The 21,921-nt window shown below is 43.9% G+C and overlaps 2 protein-coding genes across 3 annotated transcripts in view; one reads left to right on the top strand and one right to left on the bottom strand.

The window, feature by feature from the left end:
• Positions 1-3,549: 3,549 nt before the first annotated feature.
• On the bottom strand, positions 3,550-13,572 carry AAMDC (adipogenesis associated Mth938 domain containing). 2 transcript variants are annotated; one of them, XM_005495474.4, is made up of 5 exons: positions 13,461-13,513; positions 11,995-12,051; positions 9,843-9,993; positions 5,248-5,343; positions 3,550-3,908 (listed from the first exon to the last, which is right to left on the bottom strand). In XM_005495474.4, the coding sequence occupies exons 3-5, from the start codon at positions 9,972-9,974 to the stop codon at positions 3,768-3,770; spliced, it is 369 nt and encodes a 122-aa protein (XP_005495531.2). In that variant the 5' UTR covers positions 9,975-9,993; positions 11,995-12,051; positions 13,461-13,513; the 3' UTR covers positions 3,550-3,767. The 2 variants fall into 2 exon arrangements, with proteins under 2 accessions (XP_005495531.2, XP_005495530.3); XM_005495473.4 differs by lacking the exon at positions 11,995-12,051 and having other exon boundaries at positions 13,461-13,572.
• Positions 13,573-13,649: 77 nt separating this feature from the next.
• Positions 13,650-21,921, top strand: part of RSF1 (remodeling and spacing factor 1) — a 67,717-nt gene continuing 59,445 nt past the window's right edge. The window contains exon 1 of the mRNA XM_005495475.4: positions 13,650-14,025. Coding sequence (XP_005495532.2) covers positions 13,821-14,025 — 205 coding nt within the window. The 5' untranslated portion in view covers positions 13,650-13,820. The remainder of the gene's footprint in view (positions 14,026-21,921) is intronic.

Raw genomic sequence — 21,921 nt, 5'->3', positions numbered from 1 at the left:
GTCTCACCCCCCTCATCCCTCTTCATGATGGCTAAGGCAGAGGCATATTCTTGTGGCCCGAGTCGTACGAGTTTTCGCCACATCACAGACGTGCATGGTACTAAGTCTGGGTTCCTAGTTGTTACATCATCTGAGAAGATAATCTCAACCACGGCCATTTCTCTCAGGCGTTGGATCCCTTGCTCTATTGTCTTCCACTGAGTCTGCTGCATATAGAGATCGTCTGCACACAGGTATCTTTCTGCCACACTTCTTAGGACCCGTTCCCAGAGGCTCTGAGAGTTAGCCCCCCTCATCATTCCTTGGTCTATGACAGTATCCTGTGACAGGGATCCCAAATGCCTGGCTTCAGTGCCATCCAAAATTGTAGCCTCGCCTGCAGCATCCCAGAGACGGACCAGCCAACTAATTATGGATTCATCAGACCTTCGAGTGTAGTCCTTCCTTAGGCCACGAAGGTCCTTCAGGGAATAAGACTCAATATTTGCGTCTGATCTTGCACCTGCTGCTTTGACTCCTGATTTTACGTCAGGAGGCATTGAGGTTCCTTCTCCTGTATCACCACCATCATCATCATCATCATCCACTGGTCGATCAGTTTTTTCCGTGCGTTTCCCACTTCTAGTACTGGTAGCAACAGCCATAGGTTTAGATGCTGGCTTAGGCTCACTGTCTGGTCTAGCTGCTGGCTCTGAGCCTGGGCTGTTGGCTACAGCTTGAGTGACTGGGATAGCTGATTTATCTCCCTGCCCCCCTGCCTCTGTCTGCTGCCCGACAGTATCTAACAAAGTGCGATAAGCATAGGCCAGGGCCCAGCTTATTGCAATTAGCCTTTTCTCCTTAGAATCGTCATGGCACTTCTCCTTTAGGTATTTCCCCACCTCTGCTGCGTTCTGAATTTGTTCCCGTGGGAAATCCCAGTCTACAGGATCAGAAAATTCCTTCAGGGTTTGGCCTATATTTTCCCATTCTCCACCCCACTCAGGATTTTTCACGCCTGCATCTGCTTCTGGATCAGGGGTCTCACCAGCTCCTCTGGATATCTCAGCCCTCATTTTAGAGAAGCTGCAGACCATATAGAGGAAACTTACCAAATTAAATACCAGAAAGATGGTCTCTTTAACATTCAGGGGAAACTGAACATTCTCAAAAAGTGACATAACCGATCCAAAGGAGAAGAGGGAAAGGGAAGGCTGGAAAGTCTCATTCTTAGCTCCTCCTCTAACAGACTGAGTGTAGTTACTAATAAATTCCCAAAACATACCACTGGAATTGGGATGCAGGGTAGGATGAAGAAACCATAAACCATACATGCTGTAAACAGAGGTCAGTATCTTTTTGAACGCTTTATAAATCATTATCACCAAGGCCAGCACAACAGCTATTCCAATCCGTACCCCTCTACCGTAAAAATTACTTGTTAAGGACAATAACCCTAATGACCAGAAAGGTATTGAAACCTCAAAAAGGTCTAGAGCCCAGAGCCATACAGAGGCGTTCTCAACCAGAGACATCAGGGGTTCAAGCAGCATAGCTACTAACTGCTTTAACAACCACAGACACACAATTAATAGGGCTTTTTTCCACATTTTCCAGCCGCGCGTTGGGCGCCAATTCATGTATTTGTCCAAGTTTAGAGCAAATTTGGGGAAGAATCCCCCCAAAGGAGCTCCGGTGGGAAAAGCAGATCCAATCGGCCCCTCCCCCCAACTGGTCCGGGAGGAAAGAAAAATACCTCCTTGGAGAAAGGTGGAAAAAAACCCCCTGTTTATTAAACAATAAGACCAAAACAGTATCAAAACAATGAGACCCCTTGCCACTCTAAAAGAGATGACAAACTGAGAAAAACCCCGGGTTCAAGCAGCAGCTCACTCAGTCTCTGATCAGTCTCTCAGTGCTGGAATTGTCGCAGGCCAGGGCTGGCCCGGTGGCCACAGCTGCAGCTGCCGGTGCTCTCCTGGGTGTTCAGTCCAGAGCAGTTCCAAGAGGTCCAAAGAAAAGGGAAAAAACAGTCCAGGGAACTTCTTTGCCTCAGCTAGCTAACACTAACTAAAAAGCAAAAGAAGAGCTCTCTGTCCCGCTGTCCGTCCGCAGACAACACAGTCAGGAGCAGGAATGTGGAGGAGTGCAGTGTCTGAAAAACAAAACTGCGCGCTTCTTCTCTCTCCCTCTTCACTCTCTGTAACACTCTTAAAGGTACAAAACCTATTATTATTCAACATAAACAGAATGAGACGATTGGGGATAAAAGCATCATATAGTCAACCCAGGACAGTGGGCTGGTAGGAACTCATTCTGCTGGCATTCCCTCGGGGTGACCACAGTCTTCTGGGTCAGTAGTTCACCTCCTCCTTCACACCAGGCAAGTTGTGCAGAAAAATGTCACAGCAGCTACAATGAGCACTATACCAGCTGCTGTGTCAGACAACACAGATGCAGCTGGAAAGGCAGTTCCTGCTGGGTTATGTAAGATTTTGCCTCAAATGTAGCTACACTAACAGAAAACATTGCTGTCATTAGGAGACTGCAAGATAAAACTTTCACTTTCCCTTTGCTTTTACATCACTCTGTATTTTATCAGATAAAAGGTTCTAAATGATTACTAGAGCAAATAGCAGAAAAAGAACAAAGTATTTTGTGTGCCTTGGGAAAGTTATTGTGCTCTCCTATCAATCTAAGCCTCTCTACTACTGCTTGGGTAGCTCCAAGTGCCTCAGGGCTTTTACAGCTTCGTCTTGGTACTTTCATTAATACACACAGAATTAATATGCACAGAACAAGAAATGGTGAGCCTGGTGGGGAAAAAAATCTACAGTAAGTAGAACTTGTGACTTCTGTCGATTGATAGAAGCCCACCACAAACAGCAACCAAGAGAACTGTTTGAATCTTCAGTGTAATAATGCTTGTTGGCACAACACTTAAATCATCAGATAATGACCAGTAACAAGTCTCACATGCATCCCCAGCTTGCCAGCAGTACCTTGCTAGCAGCAATTCAGACTGATTTCCTACATATCAATGTTTTATGCTGCAAACTCTAGCTTTGTAACTCATGTTTCTGATTATTTTAAGCGTGTAAGAACTTCTGAATAGATATGTATTAGACAGCTCAATCCTCAAAACTGGTAGTTAATAAGAAAATTCTTTAAGGCCCAGGTTTTATGCTTATACCCTGCTGACATTTTTTCCCCTTTTTCAGGCTCAATGAAAAATTTAAAAGTGCTCTGTTATGTGATGTTCATAAATTGGCAAATACCCTGACTGAGGTCACCTGCAGGAGGTAAAGTTCTGTTATGGGTTTGCTTTTTAATTTATTTTATTTTTAACTTATTTATCCAGTGCTGGTAAAGTGCTTCTTTACCACCACTTCATATCTACCATTTGATTGTGCTCATCAGCTATTTTATGGCTGCATTCCAGTAGCCAGTAATGTAATAAAAGTATTCAAAATATAATTTCCTGATTTAGTGAACAGGTGAAATGTTAAGTAACAAGACTATGGATGGCCTTCAGAGGAAAATTAGGTCAATCTCAACAATACATGGAAATTATTCTGTAATTAAACGATTTAATTACATTAACAGCCCCGCCTTTTGCGAGCCCTCGATTTGTTTAAATCCTGAGCTAATAAACTGTCTTTGCATTTTCGATGGTCAGTGCACAAATGCCTTGGCACGCAAGTTCACCCTCTGCTGAGTGCAATTTGATCCAGCAGAGGCGTGTCCGTGATTTGGCCGCGGGCCGGGCAGGCGGAATGGGCGGCGCTTCAGCAGGTGGAATGGAAGACCCCGCCCACTCTGACACCCTGAGCTGCCAGGGCATTGTACTCCGCCACTGCCTTCTCCGTTTGCAGCACCAGCACCTCAATCCCGTTCTTCTTCAGATAGTCCACAGTGGATGCTGGAACCTTGGAGGAGAAAAGAAATCACAAAAGCAAGAATCAGATTATTTTCCCCTTAAACTGGAAAAAAAACCAGACACTGATACTATTGGAATATGAATCCCAATATTACCAGTTAGATTGTGCCTGGGCCAGTCTGACCCTCGCTGCTAGGCCAAAGGCGGCATCTGTGGTGTATCACCCCAGAGACACCTTTAGCTTGCTGGTGGTTGCAGCTGGGCCCTAAGCAAGTCCAGGCTTGTTAGGAACTCCGTTTACCTTAGGAGGAAAGCTTCAAGCGATGGTGAAGAGAAAAAGGAGAGGATTCTGCTGGAGGGTTTAATATCCAGTGGTTTATTCCATGGTTACAGAGATCTGAATCTTGGGAAGAGCTCCAACAGAATACCCGACCGCATGGCCGGACTCACGTTTTAAGCTCAGGGGGAGGGGAGGGGACAGGTGAGCCACTAACCAGGTGGGAGGGGCAGGGTCTCAAGGGGCAAGGGACACCTAGACAGGCCAATGACCCCCAGGCCTGAGGGGCATCCTTTGAACTTCACCAACCACACACCGCCTTGCTGGAATGTTAAGCCTGATTGACAGGACTCACTCAGCAAGGGGGCGAGGGGGGAAGGGGAAGAGAGATATTGCCACACCTGGGAGGTGACCTGGAAGTTTAAAGCACACTGCAACATGATACCATTTGTTAAACATGACTTAAGTCACTGCCAGTAGCCAAAATGACAATGCTCAGATAGGTCTAAGGTTGATTTAATTTTTTTTCTCTTCAATAAAGCTGCTTTTATACACATAGCTCCCCTACCTCCTTAGCACACTTTAAAATGTGGTCCTCTCTTACAAAAATAAATAGAACTGGAGCTAAAGGAATTTAATCTAAAGAAGGTGTTATTCATCCCACCAGAAAGCTAAAGACTTGCTTCTCACCAAGTAAAGCTCAGCACTTCTGATCTGAGCTTTCTGTAGCTAGTTTATCTGCTGAAATGACACCCTGGCAACAATTGTGACAAGAATGCCTAATTTCCAAAGTATTTACAGCAGCCTAGAGAGCCAGTTATAACCTATTGCAAGAGGAGGGGACTAATGACATTCTGAAAAATTCTTCTTGTTTCATTTGCTCCTGTAGCAGAACATAAACCTGTTTACTGCTTGGCATGGACACTAATACAGAGGAGCTCAAATGATGTTTCTTTCAGGACCTGAGGGACCCCTGACAGGAGCTCATTCACACTGGTCCTCAATCTTTTTCCCTCAGTGAAGCATCATCGATTTAATTTTTTCCCTCCTAATCAGAGGGAGAGGGAAAACAAACAGTTCTTTTTATGCTTGTCACAGCACAAAAACCTACCTGCAAAGCCTCACTCATGCCACGACCAATCACCACAGTTTTAACTCCCTTCTTGACGACTTCTTCAAGGTCAGCTGGCTGCACTCCTGGAGAATGCTAAGTGTCAGGGAAGGAAAATAACAGTCTGTGTACTGACAGCATCAGGCAGGAAAGCTGTGTCTGTGTGTCCTGAGCACAGAGCAGCAGGGTAAATCAACAGAACCAGAATGTAACACAAGCATCTCCTGTACAGACACATAGCAGATAACATTAGGAACTGAAAAAGGTATTTAATATGCAGATGAAGGATCATAATTATTTGATTGATGGCAGGATTATAATTCCTTATTAAATAATTAAAACTAAAAAGATGCATTACAAATTTCTTAAACTTTTATGTCTTAACTTCTGGCATTTTATAAATATTAACAGTTAAGGTGAAATCAATAAATTGCAACAATACTGTTGTTTGATTTCAAAATAACAAAATCTACTTGAAAGAAAGATGATTGCACGCCAAAGTTTCCTCACTTTAAATACAAAGAACTCCTCAGATAATTAAAATTATTAAGTAATTTTCTTGTTTACTTTGCAAATCTCACTAAAGAGGACTGAAATTTATTGGGAAACTTAATTTCAGTTACCAGCTTGGATTTCTGCAATATTCTTTATTTTGAGAAAAGAATATTTGAATCCAAACGCCTCAGAGAAAGAAGGAACTTACACAGCACATTAACAGATGTTTTAAAAACTACACCCACTTACTGCTATTATGCTTTAAACATATGAATGCATAAACACACCTGTAATGTTAATATAAAACATTATTATGTTACCCTAATTCTCTTCCTGGATTCAGTTTCTATCTGTCTCCATGTGGTCAAGAGTAAGATACTGGACATCCTGTGGCTATAATTTGGCCCCTCTTTGGTGTGTATTTTTAAAACATAAATATTATTTATGTTTTAAAGAAATATTTAAATATTATTATAAGAAATAATATTACTATTTATTCTGCTATATAATAACATATTATTTTATTAGAGTTATGTATAATTATATAAAATATCATAATTAATATGTTCTATAAGAATAGACAATAATATTTATTAGTGTAATATTATTATAAATATTAAAAATATTAATTATGTTTTAAATAATAACCCCCCTTTTTATATTAAGTAGAATTCTGAAGTTCAGAAGTTTTTGAGAGGTCTGAGTTTCTCACTTGAAGTAGGTAATGCCACGGTGGACTCATGGAGAATGGGGCAAGTAAGACTTTCCCAGCTAAAACAAACACATGAGCTCCTAAGGCTGCAGGTGGAAAAAGCCTTGCACTGTAGAGTGCCACTTCCAAAGCATAAAATAAACTTATTCCACAGGAAAGTCTTTAGCATGGCTGATGTCTGAAATTTCAGTAACAGAGATGATTCACCTTTATGGTTCTCCACGTTCACGGAATCCTAGAACACCTCAAGTTGGAAGGGATCCATGAGAATCATTCACAGGACTATCTTAAGCTAAGCCACGACTTAAGAGCACCATCCAGATGCTTCTGGAACTCTGACAAGCTTGCTCTGTAGCCACGTCCCTGTAGAACCTGTTCCAGAGCCCGAGCATCCTCTGGGTGGAAAGCCTTCTCCTGACACCCCATCTGAACGTCCCCTCAGCTTGACTCCATTTCCATGGCTCCTACTGCTGGTCACCAGAGAGATCAGCACCTTGCCTGCATTGCCCTGCCTCTGGAAAGTGTACAGTGTGATGAGGTCACCCCTCAGCCTCCTCTTCTCCAAGATGAACAAGCCAAATGCCCTCAGCTGCTCCTCATAAGCCTTGCACTCAAGGCCTTTCAGCACCTGCATCACCCTCCTTGGAACACAGTCTAACAGTCTGGTGTCCTCCTTGGGTTGAGGAGGTGCCCAAAACTGCACACAGAACTCGAGGTGGGGCTGCTCCAGTGCAGAGCAGAGTGGGACAAGCAGCTCCCTCAGCTGTGCTGTGTGTGACACACTCCAGGACATGTCTGGCCCTTTGGGCTGCCAGGACCATGGGCTGTGTTCGCCTTAGTCCATTCACATTCCATACCCACACCTGGAATGCAGAACTCACTTGCACAGGCAGAGCCTTCTCAGACCAATCACTCTAAGTGCTTGTTTGTGACAGAAGAGCAATGCTTTTCCTTTGGGGTTTTTTAAGTAGACTCAAAACTTAGACGAGAAGAATTGGTGTGTTTTACTGCAATTACAATAATTAGAATTCTGGAGAAGGTTTGCTGTCACGTGAGAAGCTCTCCTGAGACATTAAAGCCACAGAACAAAAGGATTTTCTTTGGTTACACAGGACACTTTGATGCTAGTAAAAAACTACTGTTGCTACAGGAAACATGTAACATGATGAAATAACTGTATCATTGTTGATTTGACAGCAGATTTTCTTGCCTGCTCTGTTCTGTGGCCTTCATTTCAGCAATACCTATGTCTTTTCTCCTGCCATTAGCAGATGGCACTGAAATGCAGCCAGCCAGGGAGAGAGGGTGCCATTCATCCCCAAGGGTTAAGGCCACAATAACTGTGAGTGCTCAGTTACAGAACCTTGCAGGGCCAGTCATAGAATTTTCCTGATGAAAAAATGCTTCACTAGACAGCAGTGTGACAGCAAAGGAGGAAAGGAAGCTATTTATTTCCATCTAGAGTGCAGGACATGACCAGCACTGCTTGTTTTCCACACTTCAGTTCCAGCTACCTCCAGGAAAAACATGCTTAAGGAAAGTAGGCAAACAACTCCATCTTTAAAAAACTGGGCAGAAAATGCAGCTGATGAATCTCACAGTTTCCAGTGCTGACAAAATTAAATTTTTGACAGTTCTTCTCAACATTGGAGATGCAGTCTAGAAAAAGCTTAGTTCTATTCTTATTATTTGTTTTTTGCTATTTCTTTTAAAAGAAAATCACTTCACTCCTCATCTGCAAGGATAGAACTGACCTAAAGCAGGAGCTTTATAAGTGATTTACATAAGATCTTACTTTAGATATGTACTTTTTACTTCCTGATTAAATAAAAAGGATGCCAGAAAACCTACTTCTCCAGAGAACCCAACTATTCTTTTTCTCCTCCAATTTTAATTTAACATTGTTAAATTAACATTGTTTTTCAAGTCCTCTAACAACTTATGGATTTAAATGTTTTACTTGTGACAAGAATATATTCCTTGCTAGAAACTTTCAAAAGAAAGCACAGCCTTTTAAATGTTAGTAAGTGCCTATAATTTGAAACCAAAGTTTTCCAGTGATTGGAATAAATATAAAAATGTGATTGAGATAAGAACTGTTTGGGAACTTTTTGGCTATTGTTACCTATTCTGCTTCTCCAGCCATGTGCATATAAAGCAGAAAAATTATACTGTCAAACAAGCAGACAGCAACTCTCCCACAAAACCCAGCCCTTTGAACAGCTAATGAAAACTTATTTTTTAATAACCAGGCCATAAATGAAATACATTTTAAAAAGTTACATACATAGCTACCTTTTTCACTGCAAGGTGCAGACATCTTTGCAAGACAGCAGCACCTTTCTCTTGGTGTTATATATTCTGCATAAACTGAACTCTGACAGGTTAAAAAAGTTCTATTCTCCCAAAGATTACAGATGAAGTTGCAAACCCAAATGCTTTGTGTTTCAGTTGTGTCAACATGAATCCAAGAGAGCTGCATCCTCTGCACGGATATACATCCCAGCTGCAGGTGCTGGGCCTGGTCACTACACTGTTGTTTTGTGCTTTAACTTTTGCTTTGAAAGTGTGGAACTTCTTTTTTCCTAGCCAACCATCTATCCCAGTGCAAGTCCTAATATGGGAAGAATTATCAACATCAAGTTTCTATTGCAATATTTGCTATACTGCTTCTAAATCAGAAACATCAATACTGCTCCATGCACTTCCTTCCAATTCTGATTGCATTTACAGATAAACTTTAAGGGCAAGCCCTTAGCATATGGCTACCAAGAGAAGTCACTGTGTGATTAGCCAGACCATGAGCTTTTCACAGAGAAAATAGTGCATCAGACACTGTATCTGCATATTTCTCCTCTCAAATACTCTCAAATACCCTCTCTCGGGGTACAAGGGACCCCAAGGAAAAGGATAAAAACTAAACCACATGCAATGCTGTCTTCTAAACACGCAAGGCCAGTTACTGTCTATTTTTTTTTTTTTTTTTACTTTTCGTAATTACTTTTCCTATCTCACTCAAGATAACTTCTGTTTAGACAGTCTGAAGAGAGGTTGTTACTGTTATCTTATGAAAACTGCACTCTTAGACAGATGAGGAATATTGTTTGAGAGCTCCAAGGTGTATGAGAGTTGCCTGGTGAGGGTGGCTGTCAGAACTCAGGGCAACAATTGCTATACCCCGTTGTGTGTAGGACACAGTGGGGCTGCAGCCCTCTGACGCCTCCACAAAGTCACATCCAAAACATATACTCAGTTCTTACCAGGAAAATCTAATGGTTAATGAAAGAAAAAGGCAGCTCACTGAATTTCTGTCTGGAGCTTTAACACTGTTCTCTGGAACATTCTGAGAGTCCTGTTTTAAATGCAAGGTACTAACCAGCAAACTTACATCAGTCCCGGTTTCTTGCCAATCCCATGTCCGGCTTCCTCCCGGCCATACTTTGCAGTCCTTATACGTGGTAGAGCAGCCCTTCACCTTCATCTGACCCCAAGAAAGGGAAGCAATTTCAGGGGAAGACATCACAAAGTGGAACTGAAGTCTGGAAAAAGGATATTTAATACTTAACATCAGGCCAACATATGCAGCACGTTAATAAAAACGGAAAATTCTGTCCTTGCCCCAAGGAGCAAGAAAGGAAATGCTGTTACAGACTTTATCCACGTGGTTTTGTGACAACAGACTTGAACTGAGGATCAGCAGATCTGTTGAATTACCAGTCCTCTTGGGGATTTTGTGCAGGATTTTGGGCAAATCATTTTGTGTGCTAAATATCTCTGAGTATTGGATGTTCGACTTTTAAAACTATCAACAGGGATCAGGTCCCAGAATATCCTCCCACATCTGGGTTTTAATCTTCTCCCCAAAATGAACAATAAGGATGATAATAATTTCCTAAAATATCATAAATCTGCACTATTTCATTGGCCACTTTCTTCTTTTACCATTACAGTGGTAAATGAGGTTAAAAGGAAATGCCAAACCAACCAAACCCAACAGTAAAGCCATGAACCAGAGAGTGTCACTGTCACATTGCTACAGAAAACAAGACTTTCAGGGGTGTAAAGGGGTCGAGCCTTTCCCCAGACACTGCTGACAGGAACAAAGTCTCCCAGGATTATACATCCAAATAAAAACTTGTCTAATTGTTTGCCTTCCATCTTCATTGTTTCAACTTAAATCCATTATTTCTAATCCTTTCTATTGGGGACAAGTAGAACAGCTTAATCTTTGTCTTTTTCACCTCTTTTTGTTTGTTTGTTTTCTTGATGATTTCACACAGTATTTTTCTTTTATTTCATTTAGATTAAATAAACATCCCTTCAGTCATGTTTTCTAAGTCTCTGCTTATTTTCTCCCTTTTTCCTTTAGCAGCCAACCACTGGTACATATCTTCCTTTGATGTCTGTTGCCTGGAACTTGCCAGAGCCTTATCAGTGCCCCTGTATCCCAGCTGCTTTTTGGTGAGCCCTGCAGCGACGTTGGGATCTGCTTCCACAGCCACTGCTGGGCACCAGCAGGGCAGGGACCCTGCCTCACAAACTCCCTGTCAGCTACCCACAGAAACCTTCCCCTCCTCAGAGTCCCTCAGATACTGCAGTCTGATTGCTGTGGTCATTCTGGCACTGGATGCAAAGAGAGGAATCACAGGGTGATGATCCCCTGGAAATGCTTTGGACTAGCATGGCAGTCCACTGACACCTCTCCAGGGCAGAGTCACCTTTCTGCCCTTCCAATTCACATGGTCTGAAATCCCCATTTTGAAGAAAACTTGATGTTTCTCCAGTAAAGAGAGGTCCACCTCTGCCTAATCCAGAACATCTCTGTGGGAGATCCTTCCAGATACACAGATTCTCACCCTTTATTGTTTAATTGTTTACATTCACCAGGAATTGAACAGTTTAAATTAATTACATGAACCCTGGCAGCACGGATTAAAGGCACTGCCCTTGCAAAAGATCAATCTTTGGATGGCCATGCTTCCAGTCCTCCTGGAAGCCTCCCTTCCTGTCTTGCACCTGCTACAAAAGATGCAGCACTGCCAGATAGGACGTGCTCTCCTTGGATTGCCAGACTCTCAGTATCCCACTTGAAACACTGCATGAAGGAAAAAGTGCATTACTTTGGATTCAGCACAGGACTGGGTCTGCCAGAGGTGGGGCAATTCTTTTCCTTCTCACTCCTGTGTGGAGTTAGTGGCACATGTGCCCTGTCAAACAGGAAGCAAGGCAAGCACCTACAGGGGACTGAAACTTGCTTGGATTAGTTCAGTCTAGATTCTCTCATCGCACATCCACGATGCAATGGATTCAAGCAAAGATTTGTAAGATTATTTTTCCAAAGGGATATTCCAGCTGAAGAAATAACCAGCAGTAGTCCCAACAGAATGAAATGAAAGAGTAAAGGCTGTATAAAGCAGCCAGAACCTGGCTCTGAAGAATAAAAATAATTTTTGCCTGTGCTACTTTTCAGATGAAATGGTAGAATTAGACCTGGAGGTTAGACAGAGGTGAATGAACAACAAGATGATCAGGAGTATTACCTTCCCCAGTCCAAACAGTATCACAAGGCTGGAACTGTGCAATCAAACAGGCACAAACTGCAAATGGGAGAGAAAGGATTCCATGCTATCTTTTCCAAACAGCATAAAAACAAGTAAATAGCAGAAATGAAGCAACACAACTTACAAGGCACAAATAAAAAATTATCCTCTAAAACCATTTCCCATAATACTGCCAGAGATTATCAGTAAGCTCAGGCCACTAGAATAAATAAGACTAGCTTAGAGTGAGAATTAACCCATTGATAGAAACTTTGGGTATCCTTGGATGTAGAGCATGCTCCAATCACTGTGAAGCAAGAAAATAGCTCTCAAACAAATTATTTTTTAATTATTCACTGTGAGAAATGTAAAGTATCAAAATATACATTAACACTTAAGATCAAGAGACCTTGAGTTAACTGACTTGCAAATACAACCTAAAATTGCAATTTCTGCAAACTGCAGTAGTCCAAACACAAAGAGATGAGGAGCAGAAATGGCTAAGCACTCTACAAGCAAAGTCATGAGAGTTTAAAAACATCAGAAATAAAGGAAGTAGAACTTAAAAGGAGGCAAAATGCACATTTATGCCAGGAGGCTATACTGAAAGAGAGAAATGAAGCGCTGGATAAGGATGGCAGAAGACAAAAGCAACTGAGAAGGAAGCGGAAGCAAGCTGAGCAATAGAAGTGCAGCTGGGCAAGCTGGTGGACTTTAAGATTGCCAGCGCACCTTTCTTCTGTGAAGGTAACCAGCAACAAATGGAACAAAGACGTGAACGAGAGCAGTGCACCCGAGGACATTTTAAGATGCTGCAGAAAGAAAGGAAGTTTTGTAAAATCCAGTGGGCAACCTGAGACTGAAGAGAACACAAGGGGAAGAGTAAATGGGTGTGCGTGAAGTTTTGGGCAGAACAAATTCCTGTAAGGTGTGAGAAGGCAACGTGGCTCTCCAGTGCTGCCTGGGAGCAGGGTCAGGAGGAGGGCGACTTCCCATTCCAGGGGATTCAGCAGCCAGAAAAAAGTAAGGATTAAAAACTGACAGGAGGGAGGCAAACAGAAAGGACAGGAGAAGTTTAGATCAACTGTGTAGGGAGGGGGAAGGTGTCAAGTTCACGAAGGAGGAAAACACACTTTGGGAATTCGGCAATTCCTTTCCGTTGGGGAGCCTTGTGACGGCAGTTAACCGGGGAGGTCACGGGGAGCTGGTAGTAAGAGAAGAGGGGGAATAGCACTTGGTGAATACAGCGGAGAGAAGCAAGGAGACAAGGACAGAGACCGCTGAGAAGCACCGCGGGAGGGGTGGAGGGCGAGAGTTGGGAAGGGAAGGCGCAGTTCAGGACCGCCCGAAGCACGGCCTGGCGTGAGGGGCACAGGGACCGGGACAGGACGGGGACAGCCCCGGCGCCGGCCGCGCGCTCCCGCCCGCTCCCCTCACGGAGTGCTCCGTCACGCGCCCGCACTCACCGGCCCGCGCGCGCGACCCCACGGCCCCGCCAGGCTCCGCCTCCGCCCGGCCCCGCGGGGAGGGGGCGGGGCCTCCAGGCTGCCATGCTCTCATTGGACAGGATTTCCTGCTGGCCCCGCCCTCCAAACATTCCGATTGGCCAGTCCATGGGTCTACCCCCGCCCCTGCCCCGCCTTGTTTTCCTTCCCCCTCGCCGCGCGCGGCGGAGGGGAGCCGGCTCGCGCCGCTCTGGCCGCCGCCCCCTGCCCTCCCCTGCCTTCATCGTCCCCCCGGTGCATTGTGGGATAGTGGCGGCCCGGCCCGGCAGCGCCCCCTCCTCCCTCCCCCTCCCCAGCTCCTTCTCCATCCCCAGGTCCAAGATGGCGGCGGCGGCGGCGGCGGCTCCTCCGGCCCCATCCCCGCCGCCCCCTGCCCCGGCGGGCCCGCGCTGCCCGGGCTCCTGGCCCAACTTCGCCGTTGTCTGCTCCTTCCTTGAGCGCTACGGGGCCCTGCTGGACCTGCCCGAGCTGCCCTTCCCTGAGCTGGAGCGCGTCCTGCAACCGCCGCAGGAGCCCGGAGACCAGGGTAAGCGACTCCCATAGATCTCCCGCCGGCCCGCTCCGGGGCGGGCGGCTGCGGGGGGCCCGGGGGGCGGAGGGGGGGCCGGGGCTGTCCCCCCCCCGCCTCCTCCCGGCCCCGGGGGTGGAGCGCGCCGAGGGAGAGGAGGGGCCTGGGATTCCCGGGGGGAGGGGAGCCCTCTCTCCCTGTTTTTTTTGGGGGGGAGCAGCTATTTGTGTGTGCATACTGGGGGGGAGAGCTGCCTGCCCCCGCGGCGGGCTCGGGAGAGAGGTGGGGGACTTCCCCTTCCCCTCTCCTCCCTCTCAGTGCCGCCTGTGACCCCCCTCCGTCCCTCCCTCCCCCCCCGTTTCCCTGGGTTCGTTCCCGAGCTCTGTGCGGGTGGGACTCCTTGCAGAAAACAGGCATAAGACGAAATAACTATTTTCGTTCAGCTTGGCGCTGGTAGCCGGTCTCTCTTCCACCTCCTCCCTTCCCCACAGCTTGGGGGGTGCTTCACAGCCTCTGCCCCCCCCTCCCCCCAATATCTCTGCCCCTTTTTACCTCTTCCCCGAAACAAGAAGGGCACGCACGCACACACATGTACAAACACATGGGAATGTCCCGGTCCCCAGTGACTCCCCCCCTCCTTCACCTCGGTGTATCTGGGATGAGGAATGGGGGTCACGGAGAAGCCCTGAGCCCCCCCCACGGCTGCTGTTGTGGGCCGTCTCCTCCCCACACACACAGCCAGCCATTGTGTGCCACCTCCATCCCTCTCTTCTCTCCCCTCCTCCTCCCCCATCCCCTCTTCCAGTTGCGGGGGGGACAAGCTGTGTGCTCGCTGCCGCTCCCCCGCCGCCACCTGAGACGTGCGAGCTGGAGGCACAGGTTATGCACTCTGCTGTTTGCTTCCTAGCTGCTCTCGCTCTCCTCTCCTCCCTCTCCAGGAGCAGCTTTGGCTGCCAGACTCTCTAATCCCGGCTGCCCGCGATGGATGCGGGAGGGCCCGGGCCAAGAGAGCAGCCTGGGCAAGGAGGGCTGTGTGGAGGCGGACGCAGGAATACAGAGGGGAGGGAGCTTGTTGCTCTTGATCTCTTGTCTCTGTTATTCGTTTGGTTGTTGCCTCTGCACTCTTGCCACATAGGGAGCCCGTGCGGCGCACGGCGCATGCTCGGCGCGGCCCCTTGGAAACTTCCTGCTGCTGGAGGAGCCCGGCTTGGGGCTGCTCCTGCTCCGGCAGCCCCTGCTCTCCCCAAAACGCGCTCGCCCTCGCCTCCTTCCCCACCGAGCCCACCCTGCCTGCGGCGGGGAACGGCGGTTGTGTGATTAAATCGGCGTGTAGGTCTTTCCTCAGATAAAGGAAGTTGTATTTTGGTAAGTGCAGGTGTCCTTTGAATTCACAGCAGCCGCGGTTGAAACGGAGTGAAGTATAATTAATATGTTTCCTCCTCGTGTTGTCTGTCAATATGAAAGAGACAGCTGAAATCTACAAAATTCTTAAAACAGGGTTAGCTTTGTGGAAAAACTTAGGTTTTGATTCAATTCCCCACCACTCCTGTACCTCCTACCTTATATAAAGGACTGTATTGTTTTTGAGAAACCGCTTAGAAAAAATGTTGTTTTGTTAAACTGTTGCAAAGCTTATTAATAAAAACCACCAACACATTTAAAAGTTTGAATTTTTAGTGAAAACAGTAATTTTAAAGTGGTGTTTGCAAAGAAAACTTAATGTTCTTACTGTGTTGCAAGGAGTGGATATGTAAAAGTAATTTAGTTGTGTGAACTGCAAAATAAATTAAACTGAAAGGGTGAGATAGTGGCCTGTGTTTTAAAAATATGCATATTATTAAAAATATGCTTATTATGCATATATAATATGCATTAAAAAAAACCTCAAACACCATAATTTCTGATGACTTTTAGTTGCATGATGGGGGTTGTCAACATGGTGGTGTTTCCTGCATGATTCTTTTCTAAAAAGATTTCAAATTACTTCTGTTATGGAGTTTACTTCATGGGTTGATTTGACACTTGTCAAATGTTTAAACTTTTCTTTGTATCGCCCTTCCTGTTTGGCAAGGGACAGGTTATTTTCCCTGTTTTAGAGCAGTCCCCCCAAATGGGAGCAGATGCAGCTTCTGAAAATGTCATGTCTGAAGTAGTGGCGTTCTTTGCTTATGCCTGGTGTAGCTGATGTAATTGTAGAGATAATTCTCATCTCTGTAAAAGAAAGAGTGGAGGTGTGAAAAACAAACTTGGATAATTCTTGGTGTTTTGTCTGATAGTTGGTGGGTGTCTTGGATATCTTTTCCTTTGGTAAAACCAACTTGTTGACCTTGATCGGTGGTCTTGGGCTATGGTTCACGTTATTGCTGGTGTGTTACATTTTTGGGAAAATAGCTGCAGTGACTAGGTTTCTCTACTGATTTTTGCTTCAGGTAGCCCTCAAGGTGGTGTTTTTAAGGATGCAAGTCATAAAGTTGCTAAACACTGATGGAAAGCTGAAGGAGTTCTTTTATTGCTGCATATCTGTAATTTACAACTGTATGTAGTTTTCCTTGGAATGCAAAAGGATTTTGATTTCAGTTTGCAATGTACAGTTAGTTTCACTTTTGATACCAGCGTTGCTTGACAGTGGATTTGTAGTGGCATAGTAAAATTGAAAGAAATGTCTATGGAACCTCAAAGTGTTGGGTTCTTTCTCCTGAATTTTATAGAAACTGGAGCAAGTTTAAATCTCAACTGTGGCATGAAACCTATTTGTAACTCCTCTTCATATTACTTTTGCAATCAAGTAAGGGAATCAGTAGTTTGTGGGTTTCCTTAATTATCTTTGAAAATGTTTTGATGCTCAGCAGTTTAAAAATGTGGGGTTTTGTTTGGTTGTTTTTGTTGTTTTTTTTTGTGGGTTTTTTTTTTGTTTGGGGTTTTTTTGTTTGTTTGTTTGTTTGTTTTTTTTTGTTTTAAGCATGGCCTATATTGTCTTGTCTGTAGAGTTACTCTTGGGAGATGCCAGCAGAAGTTACTTCCTTTATATTAGGATCCCCAAGGAGAACAAGGAGCTTAAGTTTGGATGTTGTTCAGCAGTTGTATAACAGTCATATTTTCTTTCCTGTTAACAATTAGAACAAAGTACTTGCTCATTATTAAGGCAGCAAGGTATAACCTTTCCCTACAGGAAGGGATGCTGAGCAGATGCTGACAGCTAGGAAGCTATCAGTTATTTCATAGAGGCTTTTTAGATTTTTGTTATCACATAGACAGCGCTTGAACTTTGCTGTATTACTTCTGCTTAACTGAGAATTTCAAGGCAAATAGCAAGGACAGCAATGCTCAGGTATGAATAGTTTTCAATAATAGTCTGACTGATTGAGATATCAAATTAACCTGTATTGGTAGCACATTAGATGCTTTAACCAACTGTACATCGATAGGATTTAGTGGGTAATGTAAAACATGCCTGATTGGGAAAGTAAGAATGTATAGTGTTGATTTCACCCCCCAGTATTGAATAGTGGGATAAACTGATAGATCTGGAAACAGACTGCTACTTAGAAAAGCTCTGTGATAAAACAGCTTGATTTTTCTGGCTGGTGGCTCATTTAAAAGTTGCAACCATTCAAAAAAAGTAATATGAACTATAGTTATCTGGTGAAGAATTTATTTTATGAAGAATAATTACCTTGCATTTATGAGTGCTCATTCTTGCTTTAAGTACAATGTTGTGACTAGGGTTGCAGTTTTGACACTCTTGAATGTCTTAGGAAGAAGTAAAGCTGAGTGTCTGTCAAGATGGTGACAGTGTTAACTCACAGAATTTGCTAGTTGCTATGCTTGCAGAAGTAAGTTGTTTTTTGTAGGGTTTATTAAAAAGCAACTGCTGTGATTTAACCCCAGTTGGAAGCTCAGCCCTGTGTGGTCACTCACTCACTGTCCCCTGGTGGGATGGGAGAGAGAATTGGGAGGATAAAAGTGACCCAACCAGTGGGCTGAGAGAGGTAGTTTATTAAGGAAAGCAAAATGAGGAATTTGTTCACCACTTGCCATGGGCAGGCAGGTGCTCAGCTCCAGGAGAGCAGGGCTCCATCGCGTGTAAGGGTGGCTTGGGGGGACAAATGCCATGGTTACCAATGTTCTAGTCTTTCTTCTAGCCCCAACTTTACATGCTGATCATGGCATCCTATGGGCTGGACACCCCTTGAGTCATTTGGGGTCAGCTGTCCTGCCTGTGTCCCTTGCCAGCTCCTTGTACACCTCCAGCCCCCTCACTGCTGGGGTGTGTGGGGAGCAGCAAAAGCTTTGGCTCCATGTGAGCCCTGCTCAGCAATAACAAAAGCAACTTGGTGTTCACAGGCACAGGTTGCCCAGAGAAGCTGTGGCTGCTCCATTCCCTGGAAGTGTTCGAGGCCAGGTTGGATGGGGCTCTGAGCAAGCTGCTCTAATGGGAGGTGTCCCTGCCCATGGCAGGGGGTTGGAACCAGATGATCCTTAAGGTCACTTGCAACCCAAACCATTCTAGGATGATCAACACTATTTTGAGGTACAAATCCAAAACAAAGCCCCATACCAGCTACTATGAAGAGTATTAACTCCAAATCCACCACAGGAACCCAGTATATGATTTTAGGTGGAACTTCTGGTGGCTGAGAGCTGTCAGTACAACCGCATTGCTCTGCTTATAGATGCAAAACTAAGGTAATGCTACAGATCATTCTGCATTATGCTGTGGTACTGCATCTCCTTTGCCTCTGCTTGCTTCCAAAGGCAGAACTGCAAACTGGAACAAATTATCACAGGAAAGCAATACTTGTTCTCCTTGTTCTTACAAACATGTGCTGTAGTGGCTTTTTTGTTTGCTCGGGATTTTTTTCTTTAGTTGGTTTTTTTTTTCCTTGGCTTGTTTTTTGTTGTCGTTGTTGTTGGGGGTTTTTTGGGATAGTTATTACTTGCAGTAGAAGAAAAATTGCAAATTTAAATAGTAAAAAATGTGGTAGAGGGGAGCAAAACCTATATTTGTATTTAGGGCTGTGTTTAAGGAACCATGCTATCAAGTCACCATGTCCTTTGTGTCTGTAAATAGCTTGAGAACTGGTATAAATGTTAATTAAGCACCTTGGTCTCTTGTGAATGAAAATATTAGTAGAATGTTAGCTTGCACAACAGAAATCTAATTTTACACATGACTACGCAAAACACTGGCTGGTTTGCCAGGTTCCCTGGTGAGTGAATGGGAGAACCTCTCCCGGAGGTGAATGGCATCTTCCAAAGTGCGCTAGGCTGCATTAGCTCATCGATTTTTGCAGGCTTTTCTTAGCTGTGTGGTGTTTGATTTGTTCTTCATTGAAATGGTCACAAGTACAGATGCCTTGTGTGTGCTTTCCAGTAAAACTGCATCACAATCTTGTTGCTAAAGACCATACTAAAGGTGGTCTTGAAAATAAAATAGCAAGTGAGTTTCATGTGGATTTCCAGCCTGAAGCACTCTTCCATACTCTCACTGCAGCTCAGACTTCTTTATCACCTTTGACTCTTGGCAGTCACCCTGACAGACTGACCTAGCCTGGAAGATTTGTTGCTTAATTACAGCATGAATGTATTATGTTTGTTTGGAGTGTTGTAATAAAACCGCTCTGCACATGTTGACAGGGGTGTAAATGATTTAAAGAAAGACGTGGTGAGGTGCAAATGCCTGGTGGGAGGTTCATTTTTCTGGATATTTTCTCCCCTTTTCTGTCTTTATAATGACTGCTCAGGTTAAGGGCAGGCCGCTTATGGAAAATCTGTGCAAACCATTTATAAGCAGTACCTGTTACTACATCATAGACCTGAAAAAAAAGTCTTTGGGGATATCAGAACTTACTACTAAAGCAGCAAGTTCTCTTTTATAAGGTGCTGTGTTTTTCTTGATTCTTCTATAGATCTAAAACATTTTTTTAAATTAATTTGTATATTGAAATAATTTGTTTTCAGTAGGTTATGTCTGTGGATTTTTATTGTCATTGCAGTATTTCTGGAAGGCAATACAGTGTTAAGCTTAAGGGTTCTTAACCATTCTCTGAAGAAGTTAACGATTAACATTGACTTAAACTGCTGCTGAATATTTATATATATAGGAGAAAGATACCTGAAACTTTGTAGCTGTTTAATATAACTAGCAAAGGCAGCTCTATCTAACGACAAGGAGCTTGACAGACTCTCAAGCTCAAGATGAGCTGTGTTCCCAGTGATACAGGTAGTGAAATGGTGTTCTGTTAATGTGATTGATTTTTTTTTCTTGTAATTAAGTTTGATAATCAAGTGTGTTTGTGTACTATTGATCAGATGTTACAGGGGTTGATGTGACTCTTAGGTAAAGTTGTGATACGTTGCAGTAACCCGTAATATCCACAAAAGATTGATTAGTATTAAAAGTAGGTGATAAATGTGATATGGAAGTACTGTCAGACATTGCTTCACTTTAAATTTAATAATTGATATTGTACATAAGATTTATTACCTGGTTTCAGTGAAGGATTAATTCATTTGATGTCCTCTTATGTAAATGGCCAAGTTTTGACATAAAATGTTGGTAGTGTCTGTAGTGCTGGGTGGGTGGAGTTTATTCTCACTTTATATATTGCTGCATCTTCCTCATTAACATATTAGATGTGTGGCTATATTGATATTAGAAGCTTTCTGCCCTGAAACTGTATCAGGAGGTAATGCTTTTCATCTGCTCTCCAGGCCTCAGTGTTCATGTCTTTTCACACCCAGTGAATAAGAAATTTTAACTGCTGTTCTGAATCAGTCAAGTAGTTATCACCTTTATGCAGGATGACCTGACTGTGTTTGTGGAATGTAAGTATATAATAGTGCCTTCCTGCTGAATCTAGGGACTCAACCAAAACATTTATGTCAAAGCCATTAATCCACCACCTGTTAGTAAAATGCTGCATTTTTAACTTAGCAGCTAACTACTGGAGAATAAAAACATAACCAGTGAACTTCAGAACTCGGTATATCTCTTCTGTGCTTGTTTCATTTTTTACTGTGATGGAGGCTCTACACTCATGTTTCTAGACACCAAATTAAATAATTTGTTGAAGATAGACTCCAGTAGCTTGGAGATGATATCCTCAAACAGCATAAGAGGGTTAAATATGGAGAAAGTAAGTAGCACATCATTCTTGCACCAACTTCATGGCAAATAAGTCTCTAATGCAGAATAAACTCATCTGGGCTACGCTTCAGTCAGTGTAGATTAATCTGATGTTAAGGTCAATGTGCCACATCTACAAATGCTTTTTTGATCATTCATTTAAGGAGTGAAGTTTATCTTGGAAATAATTATCTCATAACTATTCCTATTTTGCTAGTTTTTCCATGGGGAGATTTCACACCTTTATGTGTGTTAAGCTGGCATGTCGGCTCATCCCAGTGTGCTTTCATATTTATGCTGTTAATGCAGTTTTTGGTAGGCTCCACATCTCATGATCCAGTGTAGAAGCCAGGAGACCACTGTACTTCTGGTGAGAGAAGCAGTTCAGTCCTTGCCAGTAGCACTGCCCATCTGAAAGAGATGGCAGAATGCCATATGGAATGGAAAAAAGGAACTTGGGACACTGCTCTTCTGGCATAGATGAGCTACAGAGCATCTGAGGCCCCTCAAAGTTCAGCCTTCCTAGGGATTATGCAGATTCTGTTGGAGCACGTGTCTCCATCAAGGAAGAGTGATATGCTTTCAGTAGGTGGCTTTATTGAATTCCAGCACAGCTTGGATGGTACAGAACTAGAGGAAAAGCTTCTGATATTACTTCCAAGTCAGAGTCTTATTCAGGACAAGTGTATAAGACCCAGGATATAGGTGGAAATTCTTGTGTCCGGGGTGAGATGGTGTTTAGTGAAGGAAGCTCCATGGCAGTGCTGTACTGTAGTACATTTGTA

The sequence above is a fragment of the Zonotrichia albicollis genome, chromosome 2 (assembly GCF_047830755.1).
Source record: "Zonotrichia albicollis isolate bZonAlb1 chromosome 2, bZonAlb1.hap1, whole genome shotgun sequence".
Lineage (NCBI taxonomy): Eukaryota > Metazoa > Chordata > Aves > Passeriformes > Passerellidae > Zonotrichia > Zonotrichia albicollis.
The sequence above is the reverse complement of the archived record's forward strand: the minus strand, read 5'-3'. Positions and strand labels throughout refer to the sequence as shown.

Coding starts and splice junctions, on each gene's coding strand:
- AAMDC (XM_005495473.4), bottom strand. CDS start 13,546: ATGGCAGCCTGGAGGCCCCGCCCCCTCCCCGCGGGGCCGGGCGGAGGC. Junction 9,994..13,460: donor GGGGTCGCGCGCGCGGGCCG/GTGAGTGCGGGC, acceptor TCCTTTTTCCAG/ACTTCAGTTCCACTTTGTGA. Junction 5,344..9,842: donor GGCAAGAAACCGGGACTGAT/GTAAGTTTGCTG, acceptor CCTGACACTTAG/CATTCTCCAGGAGTGCAGCC.